The following is a 22,339-nucleotide window of genomic DNA, read 5'->3' as shown; positions in this document are numbered from 1 at the left end:
GTGTCAACTATTTGTTGAGGACCTCCCCGAGCCATTAGAGGAAAAAGATGTGTCGCCTCGCCCTACAGAGCTCTAAGTCTAGTGGGTCATTAAATGTCGTCTGCTGAAACAAGATTCACATCCCTGGGCTGTGGAAAAGGATTTTATGATCAAATTATTTCATTGTCAGTGTTAGCTGCCTTCTCAAGCTAATTGGTGTCAGCTACTTCTTCCACTTTCCGCATAATGATACAGGATTACCTGTGCAAGGTTTGCAAAGTCTCATGACCCGGTGATCAACTCTCTTATGTCTTTAAAAGAGGTTGGAGAGGCTACGAAAGGTAATAGAGTATAAGCACTTTTTCTTTTCTCTTTGCTGGTGTTTTTAATGCGGACTTCTCCCATGGGGGGAGGGGGGGGGACATTTTCCTTCACTTCACACGCAGCAGAGGTGGTGGTGCTCTGGCTCCAAGCTCTGAGGACAGAACAACCTCTCATGAGACGCTCCCTGGAGCTTGAGGACAGCGTAGACTGGTGTCTAACCCTTGTCTGATTTGTGCCCAACTCATCTGACCTGCCCGTGGAGCCAAGAGGTGCGAATTAGGGCAAAAAAAGGCCCATGGGGTTCTCAGACCTCCTGGGGGTCCATGAGACAGGGTGGTGACTCATAGTCCTGCCCAGGACCTCTAGGGGACACCAGGTGCCATCTTGTCCCTTGGACTGAGAGGTCCCTAGCCCCCAGCCTGCATCAAGGAATTACAGAGACTCCTAGTAAGAGGGGGTGATGAGAAGGTAGAAGGCTGTCCAAAGACTTTCAGTCTGGTTCTCGGCCTACCTGTGCACCTTGCCTGGCTCCCAGTCCCCTCCTCCTCCTCATGAAGCTCCACCCCCCCTCTTTTCATTGCTGCCCTTGGAACACATCTAGACCGGTCTGCCTCAGGGGCCCCGCAGGCGCTCTTCCCACCGCTTGGAAGGGACTTTCTGGCAGCCTGCGGCAAGCTGGGCTCCTCATTACAGTCTGCTGCACTATGACCTCCTCACAGAGGCTGGCTTCTGCCAAGCACCCTGATTAAAGTATTTCCTCAGTCTTGGTCATCTTGTTGCCCCCAACCCCTCTTATGAATCCGGAGTTTCTGCTCCACGAACTTTCAGCCAAAGGAACAGGCCTAGGGAGCCAGCATTCGGATCTAGAGACCTATAAGTGGCAGAGGGGCGCTAAGGGTAAGGCCCCAGCAGGAGCCACCGAGCACTGATTTAATTCCTGGAGTTCCACACCTCCCCTGGCCATACCGTAACCACCAGCCGCAGCAGGCCGGCACCCTGCCCTGGAACTGTGGCTTAGTAACATGTTACAATGATCATGTTTTGGACAAACTGAGTAAAATAAATATAGCGTTACAACGTATTTCACCTGTCTTTTTGCCTTTTCGGCGTGGTTACGGGAAAGTTTCAAGTTACGTGCGTGGCCCCATCGTGTTCTGTGGGGCAGCGCCACTCTAGACCCTCTTTAGGCTGTGCTGCCCTTCTGCCGGCGGACTGGAAGCCCCGCGGGCGCACCTGCGGCGCGGGTCAAGGATGCGCCTCCCAGGCGGGCGCGGGACGGGGCGCGGTCGGGACCTGCCCCGCCAGACGGTGGCTCTGGCGTGAACGAGCCGGCGCGGCGTGGAGGAGGGTCAGCAGGTTGGGAGGCGCTGATCCGGGGGGGCTCCACCACGCAGCAGGAGGGTCAGCTGATCCGGGGGGGCTCCACCACGCAGCCGCCTCTGCAGCTGGGGCTCGAGGACGCACCCCCGAGGAAACACCGGAGAGTGCGCGAGGTGCGGGGCGGAGGGGCGAGGCGTGGGGGGGCGGGGACGGGGGGGCTCTTCCTTCCCCCCACTCCCGGCCCCGCCCCGCCCCGCCCCGCCCCTCCGCGGGGCCCAGCCCGACCCGCGCGGCCTCGGTTTCCAGGCGACGCCGAACGCGGGCGCCGGGCTGCCTGCAGCCGGCGGGATGGGCCCGACCTCGGCGGGCGCGCGGCCGCTGGACCGGGGTGGCCCGGAGGACGACGAAGAGGAGATCACCGCCGCCACGCTGCGGGGCAAGCCCCGGCTGCCGCCCCTCTCGGCGCTGTCCGCCTTCAGCCACGTCCCGCCGCGGCGCCTGGACCCCCCGGAGCACAGCTACTTCTACCGCCAGAGCCGGGTGAGCCGCACCGGGCAGGGGCTGCGCGCGCGGGCGCGGCGGGGCGGGCGGGAGGGGCAGCCGAGCGGGGCCGAGGCCGGTGGACTGCGGGGTGGGGGCGGGGCTTCACCGCCCGGGAGGGGGCCGGGGCGGGGCAAGGAAGAGCGGAGGGAGGCTGGAGGAGCGGAGGCATAGGGGCGGGGCTTCGCAGCCAGGGAGGGGCGGGGCGGAGAGGTAGGCGGGGACTGCAGAGCGGGGGAGGGGGACTGCGGGGAGGCGGGATGGGGGCGAGGCGGTCCAGGGCGCAGTGGGGCTGGGGTGGAGCTGTACTGGCGGAGACCCGGCTGGGGCCTCACCGCGGGAACCAAGACTGGGGAGAAGGCCGGGGGATGGGGGAGGGCGCGGCGCTGCAGGCCTGGACTACACTTTGGGACAGTCCGAGGGTCCGGGCGGCAACTCTGGCGTGGGGCTCTGGGGGCCAGCCTGCTAGGGGCTTGGGAGGTGGAGGGTGGGGGCTGGTGCAGCTCTGCACAGCCTCTGAGGACAGGTTAAAGGGGCATCAGGGTCACAGGGGGAAGGAAGCTGGGAGAGCAGCCTTCCTCGGGGGCACCTGGACCCCAAAGATTACAGCAAGAGTAAGGTGGACCTCCCCCGACCTAAAGGATGGGCTGGGGCTGAGCTGTGTGTGTGTGTGTGTGTGTGTGTGTGTGTGTGCGCGCGCGCGCACGCGCGTGTTGGGGGATGGGTATGCTCAGCTGGAACGAGGTGCTGGGGTTTGGGCATACAGGGCAGGGTGGGGTATGAGAATGCTCAGCCTGGTATCCTGAGCTGTTTGGGGGTGCGTTAGGTCAAGTGTTTTCAGGGGAAGGGTTGGGGGGCCCCTGGGCTTCCAGGACCACTAGCAGGAGCAGCAAGGTGACCCCTCTGTCCTGGATCTAGAGGAGGGTCTTGGGAGCACCTGGGCTGCACAGAGGTGGGAGACAGGACTCCTTCTGGGGTCAGCGTGACAGCGACCGTACCCCAAAAGTCACAGGTACAGACAGCGATGGAAAGCCCTCCTGCAAACCGAAGATGACCAGGAGGCAGAACTGGACAGCTGCCTGCAGGGACAGCAGGGCATCGAGCCCTCATTAGACTCTGGCCACGCTCCAGCAGGCCCGCCGGCCTCCTGGGGAAAGCCTGCTGGTCTGGGAAGGCCATTTTGCAGCGGAGGCAGGAAGAGAAGCAAATTCAGAACTTGTCAGGAGTCCTCTACTCCTTTGTGAAGCCATTTTCCCTGTCTCCAGTGTGTCTTGGGGTTCAGGGTGCAGGAGCATCATTATTCCAAGGACGCTCAGCCCGCAGACACAGTGAGTGGCTCAGGGAGGGTGTGGGGGAGCCAAGTGCCTGGGAGGAGAAGAGCTCTTTCCCTCATGCTGTGTCGGATGCTTCCTTTCTTCCCTCTCCTCCCCACCCACGAGTCCTAGAGCCCAGGTGAATCCCCGCTCAGGTCAGTCAGCACACTCGGAGGACTGGCCACCCGTGCAGTGTAAGAGAATGTCACGGGGCTTAGCCTTACAGACACCAGCAGAGCTTTCTAAACCATCGTCCCGGGTTGAATTGTGTCCTCCTCGGTGTCTCATGTTAGATGCCCATCCCGGGCACCTCAGAGTGTGACCTTATCTGGAGCCGGGGTCTCTATGGAGGTGATCCAACTAAATGAGGTCGTGGGGAGCCCTCATTCAGCATGACTCGTATCCTTCTGAAAAGGGGAAATTTGGACCCAGAGACAGACCCCCACAGATGGAAGATGGTGGGGAACAGACAGGAAGAAGATGGCCTTCCACAAGCCAAGGAGAGAGGCTGGCAACAGCCCCAGTTGCCGTGTTCCTAATCCAGAGTATCCGGAAGGTAAACACTGGGGAGATTTGGAGTGATGCTGCCCTACCTCAGTGCCACGATGGGCCTCATATTTTCTCCTCCCCTTAGCTTATTTTTGAAAGAACTTTTATCTGTGAATAATTTCATTGGTTAAATGAATTTTACAATTTAAGCAGGCAAAACCTGTATCACTGCCAACTTGTGATTCATGAAGAGCTTTCCGCACAGCATGAGAAAACCAGCCAAAAGGCCAGGAATCTCGATGTTTAAAGTTGGTCCATGCTGGTTTATTGAGAGAACATAAGTTTTGTCTGAAAAAAAAGTCACAAATACATCATTTTATGTGTACCTTTGAGGAGTCCTGTTATGTACCACTTTGAGACTATAGAGAAATAAAAGACTAAAACAGATGGGGGTCAAGATATGGATCTGTCAGAGCTAAAAGCCAGGTTGCAGGTTACTTCTAAGGACTCTGGGTAAAAACTGACCCCGGACACTGAAGCTCTGAGCCAGGTAGATTTACCGATCCGGCCACTGTTGCTGTGGGCCCCAGAAAAAGCAGAGCTGAACTCCCAGCCCCTGGGGGCCAGCTGCTGCCAACAGAAAAAGAGCAGAGTCAGGCATGGAAGGTCTTCATCCTTCCTAAATTCACCAATCTGATACGTGGCTCTACCTTTCTGGGGCCAAGATGCAGAAAGATGCCTGAGCAGTGAGGTCCCCACAGCTCTGTACTTGGAAGGAAATCAGGAGTAAGTAAGAGCTATGCCCCTGTAATTCAGGGGTCCTCACACAAAGGCCCTTGGGCCAAATATGGCCCACTGCCGGTTTTAATAAAGTTTTATTACAACACAGTCCCATGCTCATCATTTAGTATTGTCTGTGGCTACCACCAGACTCGAGTAGTTGCCACAGGAAACCATGTGACCTGAAAGTGACTGTCTCTTTACACAAAACATTCGCCGCCCCCTGCTCTGATACGTTACTGACCCTGGAAGACAGGGATGGGCTTTGGAATGAATGAATGCAAAGCAGACATTATGAAAAACCAGTTCGGTACAGTTTGGATAACTGGGGTCACAGGCAAATTCAAATCCTGAAGTCTTTAGTGTCACACAGAAGAAAATGATGTAGTAGAAATATTAACACCTGCATAAAAGAACCTTAAAAGCAGCAAGAAAAACAAAAGGCATTTCAGAGTACCTTTGCAGGACAGCCACGGATGGTAAGAACGCGCTCCTGGGGATTACGTGAGCCGGTATTTAATCCGCTGGGGGGAATAACGTGCTCCTGGGGATTATGTGATTAATCAGCTGGGGGACTGCTGGAGCTGATTCTCTACCAGGAGATCGTATGGGCTGAAGAAGATGAGCTTCATATCACAAATTTGCTGAGAACTCAGCTGCACTGCAGTGAACTGTAAACCCAGGCCACACTCAAAGCTGAGAAGAAACGTGGCAGAATTAGCTCTTAAGTCATTTACTGTGGAACACACTTAGTAATTCGTTAGGTAGTAGCACAGGCCAAGGAACCTTTGGTTAAAAATACTGGCTCCATGAGAGCAGCTGTGCAGACTGCCCAAGTCACAGCCCCCATGTCTCTCTGCCCACCTATAAATGGGCAGTACTCATGGTACTGCATCAAGGGAGCAATTATGAGAGTTAATTTAATTCGCGGGCATAAAGTGGCACGTGATCAGCCCCATGCAAGTAGCGCTATGATTATTACTATTTGTTTTTGTTAGTGATCATGTGAGTTTCCTTCCACGGAAGGTTAGTTTCCGGCTGGTGTCTTAGACCCCTCACCCTTGTTTGATGTCAGAGATTTCCAGGTGAGGCGGTGTCATTCTGGGGGCTTCTAATCTAAGGGTCTTCCCTGGCAGAGCCCAACGTTAAGGGTCTCAAGACAAATTTGTCACCTAAAGCTGCCTGCTATAATGTGATCAATTCCCGTACTGTCCCCTAGGGGGCACTAGCAGCCTGGGCTTTTCCTATAAAATACTGTTGCCGGGGCAGCAAGGTGAATTCAGTTCAATGATGATTTAAAATTACTTTTTTTCCTTCTTCTGCCTTGTGCAACATTTCTGCCACTGAAATGGAAAAGCTAAGTCAAAGGACAATGCCCTTTTATGAAGGATTTTATTAAATTTCTCCAAGTCTAAGAGCTACATTAAAAAAAAAAAAAAATCTTAGGTGGTTTTAGAATAGGCTTTCCCTCTTGGTAAGCCGGGCTGTGGAGAGCTCTGCCTCCAGGGAAGCTTGGCTCGGAAAGCCTCACCCTGGCTTTCATGAGATTAGCCCACTTTCCTTCTCGGTGCGTGGTGGAGGCAGGGAAGCCAGGGGGCTGCTTCTTGGCTCTCCTGATGGGGGAATTCTTCACCGAATGCAGCCACTTTGTAGAGAAAACGATGCATATTGGCTGTCCAGAGATGTAAAGGGGAATGTCGGGCGGCCCTGTGCTCGCATCCAGTGTGTAGGAGGTGCTCAGTAGCCCGGCACCCCCAGACCCTGATGGAGCCTCCTCATCCCTGGGCATCGAGCACACCTGCCGTGCGCACTCAGCCGCTCCTAGGGGCTCTGTAAGAGGGGTAAGCTCCACTCTGGTGCCCCTTTACTTCTTAAAATCTAGCCAGACCCTTGCACCCACATGCCTTGCAATAAAAATGAGTTCCAGGGGCACCTGGGTGGCTAGTGGGTTAAGCCTCTGCCTTCGGCTCGGGTCATGATCTCGGGGTCCTGGAATCGAGTCCCACATCAGGCTCTCTGCTCGGCGGGGATCCTGCTTCCCCCTCTCTCTCTGCCTGCCTCTCTGCCTACTTGTGATCTCTCTCTCTCTCTGTCAGATAAATTAAAAAAAAAAAAATGAGTTCCAGCGGGGACACCTGGGTGGTTCCATCAGTCAAGCATCTACCTTCGGCTCAGGTAATGGGCCCAGGCGCCTGGGATCTGGCCCCACATCGGGCTCTTTGCTCAGCTTAGACCCTGCTTCTCCCTCTGTCCCTCTCCCTGCTCTTGCTCTCTCTCTCTCTAATAAATAAAACCTTAAAAAAAAAAAAAGAGTTCCAGCTGAATGAAATGATCCCCCCCAGACGTCCCCCCCCCGCCCTTTTTTCCTCTAGTGCACGCTTTAGTACCAACCGACTGAACGCTTTACTTAGTAATCTTGCTGCTTGTTTCACCCGCTGAAGTCTGAGCTCGTGAGGCCAGGGATGATTGCTGTCACCGCTCTGTCCCCTGCACTTGATATACACAGGCTGCCCGAAGGGAGGGGGCGTGCAGGGCCGGGACGCAGCGTTCGTTTAAACCAGGAGAAGTCGCGGACTTACAAGATTAGCCTCTTAGACTACATAGAGGGTCCATGTGGCATAATCCGCTGCCTGGGTTTCCCTGGACCTTGCTCTGCTGCTCAGGGATCAACACCGGGAGCGGACAGGTCGCTTCTCCTGAAGGTGGCTCGCTGCATCTTCTCCGTCTGGTGACCTGCCCTGGAAAACTGGAGGCCTGTGGGGGCCAGAGGAGGGGCTGAGTGTCTTCTTCCAGGGCAGGTAGAGCTCAAAAAGGGGCAGGTCACCCTGAGGGAGGGAGGAAGGGGTGAGGGGAGAGGCTGTACAGGCGTCCTTCCAGCAGAAGTCCTGTGCGCGTATGAATGCAGCGGTGTGTGGCCAACTGTGTTGACAAGAACACGTTCACTCGCACATCACACAGCTGTGTGTATGTCTGTGCAGCTTGCACTTTTCACGTAACATCGTATCTTAGGCATTTATTTCAAATCCATCCCCTTGGGAGCGGCACAGTGACACAGGAAAAGGAACAGCCTTATCCCCCATATATCTGGTCAAGTTTCAGCCCCCGTGGCTCGCCCTTTCTTCTGTGAGGGGCTGGGGGCACGCTGGGGGCTGGCATCAGTGGAAGCGGGAACAAGCGCTCTGAGCCTCCTCTTGGCGACAAGGTGTGCAGAAGCCCTGACGCAGACGCCGTGTGTGTAGGAACACGGGATTAAAGGGCGGTGTTCCTTCACTCTGACGCAGGAGTGAAGGCGGCGGGTTCCAGGGCTCTGGATTTGGGCAGTACTGCCAGCAAGAGAGCCCCTAAAAGTAGTGAAGAAAACACCTCAACAAGGCTGCTTCTGTTAGGATTCTTAATATACTGATAAAATTTTCAGATTATTGGAAAAGTTACGACCATTTCCAAAACTTGTGATCTTAATGCACCAGGAAAGGAAACAGAATCTTTGCCAGAGGAAACCAAAGAGAAGAGCCGAATGTTGTCCTTTTAAGAGCTAACACTGTGTCCTTGATAATACAGTCCTTCTGAGAGTGGAATTTTGAATGGTGTTAATATTAATGAAGATGTCCTCATTAAGCTTCACATACCGCTGGGCCCTGCTGGGGAGAAGCACCAGACTGATCAGAAGTAAAAGTGAGGTCCCCGTGAATCAAAGGAAACCCTTCTGGATCACCTTGAGATGGCAAACAGTCCCCGAGAGCCTTCGTGCGCCCACGAAGAGAGGAAGTGAAAGCAGCCCGACCATAGCCTGATCCCGTTTCAGTCCAGGTGGGCGGGGATGTGCTCTGGAAATAAACAGACCCTGAATCCTGACGGTCTTTACGGTGGTTGGTGTCGGAGCCTGCTTGTACATTTTAGCATTTCGCCTGAACTCTGCATTCAGTTGGAGGCCCGACATCAGGCACAGTGAGAGTATTTCCACTGTGGAAATTAGCAAATGCTACAGGTGAGGTCTTTTTTGTCAGGAGAGCTTTTTTAGGACAGTAACTTGGGAAACCAGGCTTCTCTCTTTTAATGGTTCCAGATGTGCGGATCTTTGGGAACTTGCAGTCCTCTGTTGGAGCCTCTGAACTTGCTGGCCACAGAGCAAGGGAAGTGCATGGAGGACACGTGAGAGTTCTTATGGACCTGGAAGGTGATGCCTGCTGGCTTCCCCTGTAGTTCCTTGCCGGAGCTTGGCACCTGGCCCCAGCCTAATTGTGATGGCACCTGGTGACTGCAGTCTTCTGTTTATTCCAGAAGAGAGAGTGTGTTCAGTGAGCACATTACTCCTGCCCCAGTACCATGAGAGAAATGTATCGACTTCCTTTTTGTTAGTGCCTTGTCTGGATGGACAACGGACAGCACATTTGTATCTAAACGATCGGAAAGAGAGGAGAAGATAAAGGACTCGGGTTCGGTTCGCTGGAGATCTGCCTCTTCTTACTGCTGTGAGAGTGTGTGTGACCTCTTTGGGGGCGGAGCTGCAGGTCGTGCACATCTACTGGGCCCAGTGCCCCAGCAGGAAGCTGCTGACACCTCGCAGGAAGCTTCACAGGTGCTCACAGGATGAGTCTCATGTCACCCCCACTCAGAGGTCATTGCTGAGAACTGGTCACTTGGCTTCCCTCGCCCAAGGGAGCAGTGGAGAGTGACCCTCTGGGGAGTCAGGAGCAGAGCAGAACTGAATATTGGTGATGTCGACCCACCGTCCGATTGGGTTGAACGTTCTACTGACTCAGTTTACCTGGGGCGGAATGCGTTAGCTCCATTCTTATTTTCCGTTGTTCAAAAGATGGCTCCTGCTCGCTATCAAGGGGGTGTGTTAGAGCTGCCATAACGAAGTACCCCAGACCAGGGGCTTAAATGATGGAAATTCACTGTCTCCTCGTGCTGGAGGCCAAGTCAAGGTGTTGGCAGGGTCGGCTCCTTTGGAAGCCGTGAGGGAGAGTCCGCTCCAGGCCGCTGGCCTCTGTGTCTCTCTGGGTCTCCTCACATCACCTCTCTCTGCGTGTCCCTGTCGGTTTCTGAACTTATTAAATAAGGAGACCGGTGCTATTGGAGGAGGGCCCACCCTGCCCCCGTATGACCTCACCTTAACTCGTTACGTCCTCAGCGTCCTTATTTCTAAATCACCTTCTGAGGTCCTGGGGGTTAGGATGTCAACGGATGAATTTTTTGGAGGGTGGAATTCAACACGTAACATGCAGGGAGGGGGCTTCTCTGGGGCTCTGTCCGTACCGGTACGGTACCCGCGACTGCGCCACACAGGCTTCCTGCCTGAGCCCAGCAGATGCTGAATTTTCCTCTCTGGTGCCACCGTACTTTGTGCATACTTCCGTTGCTCCACGGGTATTCCCTTCAACTGTTTAATTAATGACCTTATTTCCATCCTCAGCCTGTGGTCTCCTCTAAGAAGGGGATGCCCTGTTCCTTGCCTCTAGTCCTGCCCTGGCTGGGTGCCTTGTCCGATGGTCAGAGCAATGTGCTTTGGAGGTTGAAAAGTGAAGGTCTCCACTCTACCCACGGCGTCGGCCCAGGGCGACAGAGGGGTTATTTGGCCATGTTAGGAGGAAGGGTCACCGGGGGGAACTGAAGGCAAGGTGCCAGGCCCCAAGCCCAGGGCGAGACCGTGCTACATTTTAACAAGACTCAAAATGCAAAGGGACAAAGGGAGGTCACCGGAGAGACAATAAATGGGGTCATTTTACTTTGTTTTTCAAAAACAATGATACGTGTGCGAGAGGACATTTCTTGAGAGATTTTAATCGCAAAACAGCAGTGAGCGCAGAAGCCCCGGTTTGTGGCGGCTTCTAAGTCCGGGTTAGTTTTTATTAATGCGGTTTTGTTTCAGACGGGGAAGGAACGAAAGACAAACAGAAAGAAGAGAGATTAATAATTAACATTCAGGAGAAGACAGATTTCTGGTCTGATGAGGTGCAGGAAGTAGACATTCACATTGCTAAGCGAGGCTGCCTGCCTGTGGCCCCCCCCACCTCGGCCCCCACGCTTGTTTTTCAGTGACGGAAAAATCCGTTTTTACTCTGGAAAGTGGTGGATGTGCAAAACCCCTGCACAGCGGAGACTGTTCATACCTCGTGGGTGCAGGAGGTCCCTCATAAGGGTTGCTCTAGTGTACGAGAGAGGTAGGCTTTGCAGGAGCCCAACGCCGGGCTGGAACCCATGACCCTGAGATTGTGACCTGAGCCTAAGTCAAGAGTCAGCTGCTTAAGCAACGGAGCCACCCAGGCGCCCCATAGTGCTGCTTCTAAGGAGTGTTGTAGGGGACCTGATGAGGATGGGGAGGGCAGTCGTCTGTGACGCTGCACATCACAGTGGGCTGCTCCCCCGGAGGGGGCAAGGGAAGGAACCTTGCCTCCCTCGTTCAGGTCACAGCGATTGCTTTCTCATTCTGTGCCGGAGTCTGTCTCCAGGACAAGCCCAGGAACCCCCAAAGGGGCTGACTCAGTTCAGGACGGTCAAGCCGGGATGGAAACACCTGCACAGGAGGACAGCACAAGCCAGCAGCTTCCCTGTGCTCGGTCCCCCCACCTCCAGTCCCCCCATCTCCGGCCCCCACAGGGTTGTCCATCAGAACCCCGCTCCGCCGGCCATCCCCACGGCTCCCTGCAGGGACTGGGGCTCACCACAGGTCCCCTCATCTGTGGCCTAGCGTTCTCAGGGCGCAGGTGCCCCCAGGGGCTCAGTCCTGGGGAGCAGGTCTTTCTGCTGCAGACTGCAGCTGCTGTCCCTGAAACACACCCACTTCACAGGGTCAGCCGGGCCAGGAGGGATTCTGGTGACAATGGGACATCTAGATTGTGACCACAACTCCAGCTCAAATTCCTGCGTGTAAGGGAATGGTGTGGGTGTGATGGGCTATTTAGTTGCTGTCTGGGTCGGCCTCCTGGGTTCAGGTGGCCAGTCCAGTAGCTTTGCTCTGAACCCCAAAGGGAAGGGTCTGAAACCTGGCACCTCGCCTCGCAGAGACCAGCATTCGCTCCTTTGGGACATTTATGTCCTACCATCCTGGCAGAGTGGGGGTGTGCTGTACTTGAGTCTACCTTGTGTCACTGCAGGGCCCTCTGGCCTGGTGGCTTCCCCCAAAAGGCTTGCTGCAACCTGTGCTTAACCTCTCCAGGCTGGAAGCAAGCAGCCAGCCAAAGCCCCTAGCTTCTGCGGACACCCTACAATCCCACACACGGTATGTTCAAGACGCCGAGATTTTTCCATCCGTCCTACAGGTTTTTGAAAAAGTCCTAATTTTATTTGATTATCAGATGTCTGATTTTTACATAACCGAAGTGATTGATGTTTTCTTTGTGACATTTTCCCCATTGCTTGTATGCGTAGGAGGTCCCTTATGGATTTTCTTTTCACTTGTTTTTCTAATCCATCCAGAATTGACTTTTGATGATAATGGACTGTGAAGACCCAAGTTTATTGTTTTTCGCAAATAGCTAGCTGATTTTTACAGTACCCAGAACGGAATCAGGTATCACCACCTCGTGGATTTGGGCTTTTTGTTTTTATGAGCTAACTGTAGGTGTCCTTCAGGACAAGTGAAGGCCAGGGCCAGCCAACCCAGGGCATGAACAGACCCAGGAGCCCAGTAGGTGACAGAGGACAGTGCCAACAAGAAGCTACAAAGTGGCCTCATTAAATGGCCATCAGGGTGACAGCTCCTGCCTAAGTCACTTGGAGTGATTCTGAACTGAGGCAAAACCCGTGAATAAATGCTACAGGCGTGTTGCCATTGGAATTCTTAGGAAACTAAAATAATGCTACAAGTTTCACCTTGTTTTGCTTACTAGCTGCTTAATTGTACCAGGACGGTGGCCTGGGGTCTGAGCCATCTTCACGACTCCCCATGCAGGAGTAGCATGTCCGGCACAGGACAGATGACCCGTGAGGGATTTGCCCAGGTGGGGTTGAAGCCACATCACGCTGTGGCATTTCCATTGCTCCCAGCCCTGCGGAGTCCCGCCGTCGGCGAGAATGGGCGGTCTACGTTTTCCAGCCGGCCGAGCCCATGCCATGTGTCCTGTTCACTGTCTGCCTTCTACCTCCGCATCCTGGAGCGAGAGGGAATTGTTGTAGGATTACTACTGGGGAAAACAAGCAGGCAAGCAAGCGCAGGCGAGATACCCTGTGCCCCCAAATGCCAGCGAGACGGAATGCCTGGGTTTGCTGCGGGAGGATCCGGGGCCGCTGGCCCCTGGCTGGAGGGACGTACAGGACAGACCTGACTTACCCGTGAAGATTAAAGAAGAGCTAACACCTGGATTTCTTTTTCTTTTATTAGGTATCAGATAAGGCAGATTAATTTTTGTATCAAGAGAAATTTGAGATAGAAAAATGGAGATATTTCAGATGAAAGCTGTTAGCGGGGTAATTTTCTAATACATCAAAGCTTTGCGTGTGCACGTATTTTTATATCTGTCTGACGTATGTGCGTATATTAGAAATGCATATGTATTATAGATCAGATATATATATATATATATATCTCCATGCATTATGAATGACATTCATTAGAGCCACCACATTTGATTACAGGAAATATTTCTGTGGAGAGAGGTTTGTACTAGGTGCCCCGCCGTTGGCTAGCAACTTACAGATACTTCTGTTTGGTTATATTGTCCCAGTGTTCAATTATGTTTAATTTTTAAAGCAGTACAAGCTTATCGCAGAAAACTTGAAAAATATGAGAAAGGTGGAAATGAAGGAGAAAAACACATCACTTAAGTGGATTGCTGTTATTTTCAGGTTGTGCACGAGTGGTAGAGTCAGAGAGCAGGAGGGTCAAGGGCCTGGGTCACGGAGGGGTGTAGAGGAGGAGCAAGGAACGCGCCACGGAGACGTCCTCGCCTCACGGGGCCTCGCGGGGACCTGCTCTGGTCGTCCAGGGTCTGCTCTGGGGTGAGCTTCCTGAGCACATACTCCGTGTAGACAGGAAACCGCACATCTCCACGGTCCACCGGGGAGAAGCCTGGCGTCCAAGCTCTACAAGGATCGCCGTGGCCCGGCCGTCCAGTGAACCCAGGCCTGTCTTTCTCTTCTTCTCCCCAGACAGGCATCATCTCCCTGTACGACTGTGTCTTTAACAAGAGCCCAGGCTACAATCAGAAACTGCACCGAGATGACAGAGAACACGCAAAAAGCCTGGGACTTCATGTGAATGAGGAGGTGATGTGAAGCCAGGCCGTGGGCAAGGCGTGAACAGATCAGCTATGAGTGCACATCTCTACTCAACAGTGCGCTCTGGCTTCCGTGGGCAGGCCCCCTCCTCCCTCGCCGCCCCCCGGGGCTGAGACCCTGCTGCTCCCAGCTCCCTCTCTTCGGTTTCTGTGTATTTGTTTTTAGGACTGTGTTGTCTAGTTAACGACTTAATGAAGGCGAAACTAAGAAGTTCTTTTCAACAGATAAAGCAGGTTTTTGCTTAACTTCCGAGTCCTGGCTGTCACAGTCCTCCCACGGACCCCAGGAGAGTGACAGGAATAACCTCTCTAGTTCAGGCACCAGCCTTCAACCCCCACATACAGGGCAGCTCCTCCTTTAGGAGGGCTTGGCCTGAGGTCAGGTGCCCGGGTGTGCGAGCAGCAGCAGGAGCAAACTCCCGGTTCCCAGGGAGAGGAGGTCGGTGTCGCAGCAGGTGCTGGGTGCAAGAGGCTGTGCGTCTCCTAGTGGGGAGACCCTCCTGGTACCCTCAGCACTTGGGACTTTGCATCCTCGGAGTCTGATCCGAGGACAGCATGTTTATTAAGAGCCAGATGCCGAGTCGATATCATCATTTCTACAATGCGCAGAATTCGTAATGTGAGAGCCTCTGCTGGGATTTCTTTCTCGGTCAGAGGGTTTTTGCTTGTGGCTGCTCTTGATAAGAATGCTGCCAGGTCACTTCCAACGGACCTTTATTTCGATGGGAAATTCAATGAGGAACTTAAGTCCCAGACATTAAGTGCTTTCCTATTGTTTTTGTATATGGGACTTCATTCCAAGTCGGCTAATGCTTCCCTGTCATAAGAATACCAGCATCGACCCCAGATCCTGAGTGCCCCCATGTGCCCTGAAAAGTCCCTGTCCGCTTAGAGCTGATATTCCTACGGGGAAATAGCACAATAATTGTCATACACATAGGAAACTGAATTCCAGGTTGTGGTAAGTGGTTCGCAGAGAAATAAAGTCTTTTCAGGGGGCAGGGGAAGGGAGAGGAGACTGGGGGGCTGGGAAGGTGGGGGTTTGTGGAGATGAGGGGGTCCGGGGGTGCTCAGGGGACATAGGGGTGCCGGGAATGACAACGTGAATAGTGAAAAGATGTGTTTTGGGGGGAGAGAGGAGGCAGGAAGGGAGAGGGGCAAGTGGGGCTGGAGAGGGCCAGGCAGGAGGCCGGGGGGAGGGAAGGAGGGAGGAACACAGCCGGCAGTGAGGAGGGTGAGACGGTGCCCAGCGCAAGGTCTTTGCCGTTCCTCGGAATGACGTGAAGGACTTGGGGACAATAAGGGGCTCTGAGCACAAGGGACAGGGTCTGCACAGTAGGGGGTCGCCGGCATTAAGAACCCAGCTGGAGAGGGTTGCAGGTGTGTGGGTGAGCCAGGCGGAGATGGCTTCCAGGACGCAAGGTGGGTCCTGTGACCAGGGAGGTGTGAGCTGACCCCGTGTTCTGGTGCCCCTGGACAGGAGCGCCAGCGGCCTGTGGGAGTGCTGATGTCCTCAGTCTATGGGAGGCGCATACACCAGCCCGTGGAGCCTCTGATCCGGGACCACGGCCGTGTCAACCACGTGAAGGCTGACTTCTACAGGAAGAATGACATCCCCAGCATCAAGACGCCTGGCTTTGGGCACATTTCTCCTGCCTGACGCCCCATTTGGGGCCTGGACCGCTGGGTGGCACAGTCAGGCATCAGAGGGTCAGGGAGCTGGCCTGAAGCGGCTTGCACCTGGACAGTGGGGGGATGGGCCCGGGAGCCCCTTTTCCTCGTGTGGCCATGGTGAAGACCCTGGCCAGGGGCCTTTAATGTGATGAAATCTCGTGGGACCGTGTCCGCGGAAATGAAGCCAGAGACCGATCCCTTGTGAGCACCGGAATAAAAGGGAAGTGCTCCCACCTGACAGTGGTCTGCTGACTCTTCACGGTTTCTCTGGTTCCTCAGACCCCAGGGGGCGCTCCGCGAGGGGCGTGCACACCCTTGCTCACCAGCTATGGAAACCACGGCTGCCTGGGTTTACCGTCCTCCAGGAGGCGATATGATATTTCTTTTTACAATAAGTGATCTCTAGATACCACAACATCCCCCTGGCCCAGAGGCCTGAGCCGTTAGTAACAGGTCCGTGCAGTTGAGGACAGAACCCTGGTAGGTCTGGGTGGCCTCTGTCGCCAGCAGTGCCGCCGTCCCCCCTCGCCACAGGTCATGGAGGAGACTGGGCTTTGGTGGTTGACAGCCTTGGGTAAAATTCTCGCTCCTGCCTCTGCCAGCGGCACGGGGACAGAGCCCATCAGGCCATCGACTGGAGCCCAGATTTCCTCCTCTTCCCAGCAGGAATTCCCAACCGTGAGGAGTGTGTGTGGGAATCAGTGGTCCGAAGGCAGGCACCTGAGAGGCTCGGGCTGTTCGTGTGGACGGTTTTCATTTTGGAAACACCTGCTTCTAACCCAAGTTGGAAATGTTTATTTTGGAGATAATTTGAAACTTATTCAAGTATTAAGGTATGCGCTATATTTTTAGTGCACGGCTGTCTTTGAAAGAAATCACCCCGCACCCATCCAATTGAACTTCCCATGGCTTAGTGGTTAATGAGCAGGTGATGTAATTCGTTTTACTGCTGATTCCCCTATGGCTGGTTTTATTGCTCTGATTCTCTAAGGACATATGGCACTGAATTGTTAACAATTTCAAGGCCGAGTGGCTCCTGTGTATTTCTTTATTCTTTTGGAAACGTGTTTTGTTTCCACCTGTAGGTATCTTTTATTACTTTTCCTCCCGAATGCATAGCACTAGTGTATTTGGGATTGCCTTGGGTAGCTTAAGCTCTATTTATAATAATATAATAGAAAATCCATCAACTTTGGATTATGAAAATTTTTATAAATTACTTTCTTCATGACTACTAAGAAAGACGAGGCATCACTAAGAAATGCCTTCATCTGAAATTGACTACAATAAATCTGTGTCAGACTAAGTCATTTTCAGTTATTTAAAGTCAGATTCTACTCCCTTAACCTTCTACTTTTAAAAAGCAGGGCCTGAACTGGACAAGGTTTCAAAAGGTCTTGCGTTCCTTAGGTATCAGGGAAAAATTAAATATATTTCTGTTGGCATCTGGACTTCAACAACTTAAAGCCAGTGAGTGCCCAGTCACCTTCTGAAAGGGAAACATAATAAAAGAATTTGTTTCGATGTATCCAGTCTCCATGGTTAGTCCGTCTTTCTTGGAAGGCAGAGAGGTTGCACTCAGGAAAGCACAACACACTGAGGACAAGGAGCATCGTGGAGGATTTGGGACAACGCAGACATTTCTAAACAGATGTAGGCAACACTGCAGGTTTAATGGGGGCCACATGCAAGCCATTTTCCTGAGAGAGAGCTTTCTGCAAGACTGGACGGTTAAGGAAAGCGTTGAGGAGAGAAGCTTGCTTGCTACCAAGGTCACTGGGCTGCCGGCCATCTGCAGGGTTTGCTCACAGGAATGTTTGTCGCTTCGGAGCTTATTATGAAGACTTGATGCTTTCAGATTTAAGGAGCTGGCCGGTCTGCAGTCTAGGCTTGTCTTGGCCACTGGTCGCTGGGAAGACTGAACAAGGCCCTGGGCCTCTCCACACCCATTTTGTCAGTTGGAAAGCACAGGGCGGCTCAGACTGGGGACCAGAGCCTCCTGGAGAATGTGTTATCTAAACAGTCCCCACGGCCGGGACTCCTGACTCGGCGGGTCTGGGTTGGGGTCAGGAAATGTGCGGGTGCCCGGGAGGCTCCGCCCCCACTGGTCGGGGACCACACTTCAATGATCCGTGTGTGCAGACCTTTGCAAGATGGACTCTGATAATGACTTCGATTGCTTTAGAGCTCAAAAACAGTTTAGTTTGGTAAGCCTGGCAGTTCAGTTTTGGGGAAAAACAAGTCTCCTTTTGAGGTCTTTTCATCAAATTCAGCACATCTTTGGTGGGGGCAGAGAGCCATGCTTAAGTGCACTTGGCCAGTCACTCAATGGTGGGTGCCCGCTAAGAGGAGGTGACCTAACGCGGCCTGGGATGGGTGCTGAAGACTCCAAGGGAGTAAGGACCCCCGGGATATGGCTGCCGACCACGGTTACGAGTGACACAGAAGGCCAGTCTCATGTCACGGAAACCCCAGGGCTCCCTAGTTCCGATCGCTGTTAGAGCAAAGACAGGGGCCCTGACATGCGTTTTTTTCCTTCCGTCACCTTTATGAGAATTCGGTGTATGAAGGCCAGTGCTGACATATAATTATAGGATCAAAAAAATCCCTCACCGAGGCAGGTAACGGACCAAGTCATGCTGCATTCCCACTTGGAGGCCTGTTCCTAGTTTCGAGAAGTGCTTTTATCTGAGTCGGAGTTAAAATCCTGGCTCTGGCGGTGGCTCTGGTGGTAGCTGCCAGGCTCTCTCTCAGTCATTAGCTCTTTGACTCAGACCCGAAGCTATCCAAGAGGAAATACCCCTAAAGAGAAAAGGAGAGATACCCTCCCAGCCACACAGCCCGTAAGCGGCCAGTCAGGAATTAAAACAGGGCTTGTGCTCTGGGTCTGAGTTCCCAAGAACAAGCTGTCCCTGACTGCTCGGGGGTCCTCTGTGCCTCACAGACGCCTGCCCTGAGCCGGGAGGAGAAGCCGGCGTGCCCAGCTGGGTAGGCACCTGTAGCTCTGCTTTCTAACATCGCGTTCTGCACGATCGCTCTCTCGGTCACCCTTTGGCAAAGTACGGTTTCCTTATGTGAAGGAAAAGCCCTCAAACTCTAGAGTTGGATTTACATGAACAAATTTCCCCAAGTCTTCTTTCTTCAAAAATGCGGAACATTGGCTCTGTGCCCTCTTAAGCCTCCTCAGACATAAAAAGTTATCTTCTGGGGCCTGGCAGCTTCTCCCGGTGAGTTCAAACTACTGTGGTGGGCTTCTGAGGTACACAGTCAGTGCCAACTTATTCTCCCACAGCCCGCGGTGAGGGCTGCAGACCAGAGCACGTGGCCAGAGAGAGAGGGCATTGCTGCTGGTAGAGAATTCTTTCACTATTACCGTAACTTCCCAGAAAGTGTTCTCCAGAGATGCCAAGTGAAAACCAGACTGTGGGACCCACAGAGCATTTCCAGAGAGTGGCAGAATCAGGAATCTGCCTCACGGACTTCATCCTGATCTGAATCACTCAAGGATATGTTAACCTTTGCTTCCAGGGAGCTCTTTCTGTCACAACCGTCAGAGGAGCAGGGAAAGCAAATCCCGGTTCTGGAGTGAACCCGGAGGAGAGGGCAGAACGGGGGGTGGGGGGTGGGGGAAGATACAGATTCTAAACCAAAGTACATAAAACTTTTAATGAATCAACTTTACAAAAGACAATGGCATCAAAACATCAGACGCGTTTGGTACAAAACTGGTTCTAGATTGTGAGAACTAATCCTGGAGACGGATGGCACGAGACGCGACAGAGCAAGGCAACAGGACCACGGGTCCCGCTGGGGCCCACGGACAGCCACTGGCGATGAGACACGTGGGTGAACACAGTCAACTCCCATGTGGGGTGACAGAAATCAACTTATTCACAAATACTGTGTGTTTAATATCAGACTAGCAGATGCGGTTGGCGAGCTACCATATTTTCCAGAAAAGAACATGCACCGGAAGATAATATACACCCCCTAGTTTTATTGCCTTAAGAATTTTTGTTTATTTCACGTCCGCCGTCTTTGTGAGTCCGTCGAACGCGTTTCTCCTGTAACACACACTCCTTTTCCTTCTGCTTCGGAGTAAGCACAGTGCAAGTGGCAGAGCGATCTGGGCACACGTCACACACCAAACGAAATGCCACCAGGGTCATAGGAACGAGTCTGAAAAGGCTCCATAGGACAGAACAGAGCACGCACATCAAAAACGAGGGACAAAAGTTTGCGGTCAGAAAGTGCGTTGTACCTTCCCCCAAAATACAGTCTTCTTGCCCCAGTGAAGGCAACTCTTCAGGATGCCAGGTTGCTCTGGGAAAGGGACCGTGACATTTCTGTGTTTACAAAGTACGTCTTCAGCTCGCCCTTGCCTTTCACGTTGATTATTCCTCTGCAGGTGCACGTGTACCCCAGGGTCTGGAGGACGAGGCTTGTCTCCTCGGTGACCTAGAAGCACACGGACAGATGAAGAAGTGGTCAGTGTCTGTGCCGCACCGCCTCTGGGAGGTCCCTTCACCGCAAAGATCAAGAGCCAAAGCCACTCCTGTTCTTTGACTCATTCATTCCACTCCTGAGAAATTAGGAGAGAGAATAACTCAGAAGAAGGAGACCTTTTTAAGGATAATGTATGGTTTTGAGCTGCGACAGTGACAGACTATAAACCACCTAAAAGTCAAGTGATCTCTGGGGGGAGACGAACCGTGACGCCACCGTGATCCGTATCGTGGATGAGACTGTGAAATAAGCAGATCTGCTTCACCCCAAAGGCAGCATGAAGCTTAGACCCACACTATGATCTCTCCTATGTGAGGATGGCGTATTCACATAGAAGAGACCTGGGGAAAAGACAGGAGCTCAGGGTGTGCTGGAGTGGCGGGATTCTGGATAATCTTTGCAAATGGTCATGAATGTCATCTCACGATGTCATAAATCTGAGTAACAGACTTTAATAGGTGGGGGAGGGCATCCTGAGAAGTCTGTGGGTTCCTGCAGACCGCCCCCGGCTTCTGGCTGAATGCTCGAGAGTCAGACCGGAAGGACACTAGGAGTCCACACTAGCCTTCGTTGGGCAAGACCCGGGTCAGGTCCTGAAGGTTCCCTCCCTTCACCGAGTTGGCTGTGAGAGGCTAACAGGGCTGGGGCCTCCTTTGCAGCCCGACGATGACAGGTGATTCCTGCCGCTGCCCCGGGGGCTGGCAGCCTAACCGCAGAGTTGCAGTCAGGTCCTGCTGGGGGCCGCGGGGCAGGGAAGCTCCGGGCCGGCCGGCTCTCCTGTCTGAGCCCGACACCATCTTATTAGCCTGAATGTGTGCTCTGGGCTCTGCTCGGGGCCCACGTCTGGGGAGGGCCGCCCAGGCCTGCCGGGGTCTGTCTGCTCGAATGCTGGGAAGCCTCCTGCTAATGGCGCTTTCTCAAGCAGAGAACAGGTGAGGCGAGAAGAGATGTGGCTCAGGACAGGCCTCGGCCCTGGAGGCGGGAGAAGACCGTCCCATCAGGAACACGGCCCCCAGGTGGGCCCCCCCAGAGGTATCTGGGTCTTGAACAGAGAGTGGGGAGCTGTTTTTCCCGAACTGTCTAGTCAGGCCACTCTGGAAGGGTGTGAGAGAGCAGAGGAGGAAGGATTTCCTCCTGCGTCATCGGAGAAAATGGATGTGGCACCAGCGTGGGGGAGAGGGCAGTCCCCTCAAGTGTGTGAGTGACACATGCGAGCTGGACGGGCTTGTGGACGGCACAGCAAGGCTATCTAACGTACAATTCTGCTTTTGGATCAGGCACTATTGGAGGACCCTGTGGTGAAACAGCCTCCGTGGGCTTGGTGGCTGAGAGGGGTCCAGGGCAGACATTGTCAGGGCACGGAGCAGGAGCACAGCAAAACCACAGGAGAACCCAGGAAGGTATCCAAGGGCCCCCAGAAATAAGGATGAATTGTGTGGTATAAAGGTCTCAAGGGCAGGTTGATGGAACAAGCTAGAAAAATCACTCTCTTCCCGTGGCCAGCCCCTAGCCCAGGGGTCGGTGTGGGTCTTTGGGACCCTTATGACCAGAGCAAGAGAAGGGGGACGCAGGTGCCAGATGCTCACATCCTCCCCTCCTCTAGGGCTGGCTCCAAGTCCTGGGGGAGGACAGGCGAAGCCCCAGCCCAGGCGGACTTTCCATCCCAGATTGGAACCGGAAGACCCTGGACATAGCCGAGAAACTCCGCCTACAGATACGTCCTCGTGATCAGAGTTCTCAGGGCCTGTCAGAACTAGAGGATCCTACAGGCATCTGACTTTGGACCTTCCACAGAGAACACACACATCTTTTGGAGCCTCGGGGGTTCACGGAGCGGCTGACGTGTTTGCGGGCGGGGAGCGGCGGCCCGGGCGTCCGTGAGCTAGCTGCCGGAGTGCGGGACGCCAGCCCTCGATCCTGGGATGGAGCAGCAGGGAGCTGTCTCTGGCAGGAGCCCTGGCTAGTGTCCAAGTGCAAGGGAAGCCCGGCTGCGTGAGCCGTGGGCTTCCTCTGCTGCTGTCTGGGCTTCCAGGCGAGCAGGCTCGGGGGAGTGGGAGGCTCCCTGATCCAAACGGCCTGGTCCGCAGGCCCGGGAGGGGCTCTGTAGTGACCTCAGCACCGCTCACCACTTTTCGTGCACATAAGAGGAAACGCAAAGCTACTGGAGGTGGAGGGAACACGTGCGTTCAGGAGAAG

At 53.8% G+C, this 22,339-nt stretch overlaps 2 protein-coding genes across 3 annotated transcripts in view; one reads left to right on the top strand and one right to left on the bottom strand.

The window, feature by feature from the left end:
- Positions 1 to 1,879: 1,879 nt before the first annotated feature.
- On the top strand, positions 1,880 to 17,165 carry CFAP90 (cilia and flagella associated protein 90). The gene is made up of 3 exons (XM_059173612.1): positions 1,880 to 2,163; positions 13,836 to 13,952; positions 15,444 to 17,165. The coding sequence occupies exons 1-3, from the start codon at positions 1,972 to 1,974 to the stop codon at positions 15,621 to 15,623; spliced, it is 489 nt and encodes a 162-aa protein (XP_059029595.1). The 5' UTR covers positions 1,880 to 1,971; the 3' UTR covers positions 15,624 to 17,165.
- Positions 17,166 to 19,284: 2,119 nt separating this feature from the next.
- The window catches only part of ADCY2 (adenylate cyclase 2), a 409,143-nt gene continuing 406,088 nt past the window's right edge, over positions 19,285 to 22,339 (bottom strand). For both annotated transcript variants that reach the window (XM_059173611.1, XM_059173610.1), the window contains exon 25: positions 19,285 to 20,095. In XM_059173611.1, coding sequence (XP_059029594.1) covers positions 19,943 to 20,095 — 153 coding nt within the window. In that variant the 3' untranslated portion in view covers positions 19,285 to 19,942. The remainder of the gene's footprint in view (positions 20,096 to 22,339) is intronic.

Source organism: Mustela lutreola, chromosome 5, assembly GCF_030435805.1.
Source record: "Mustela lutreola isolate mMusLut2 chromosome 5, mMusLut2.pri, whole genome shotgun sequence".
NCBI lineage: Eukaryota > Metazoa > Chordata > Mammalia > Carnivora > Mustelidae > Mustela > Mustela lutreola.
The sequence above is the reverse complement of the archived record's forward strand: the minus strand, read 5'-3'. Positions and strand labels throughout refer to the sequence as shown.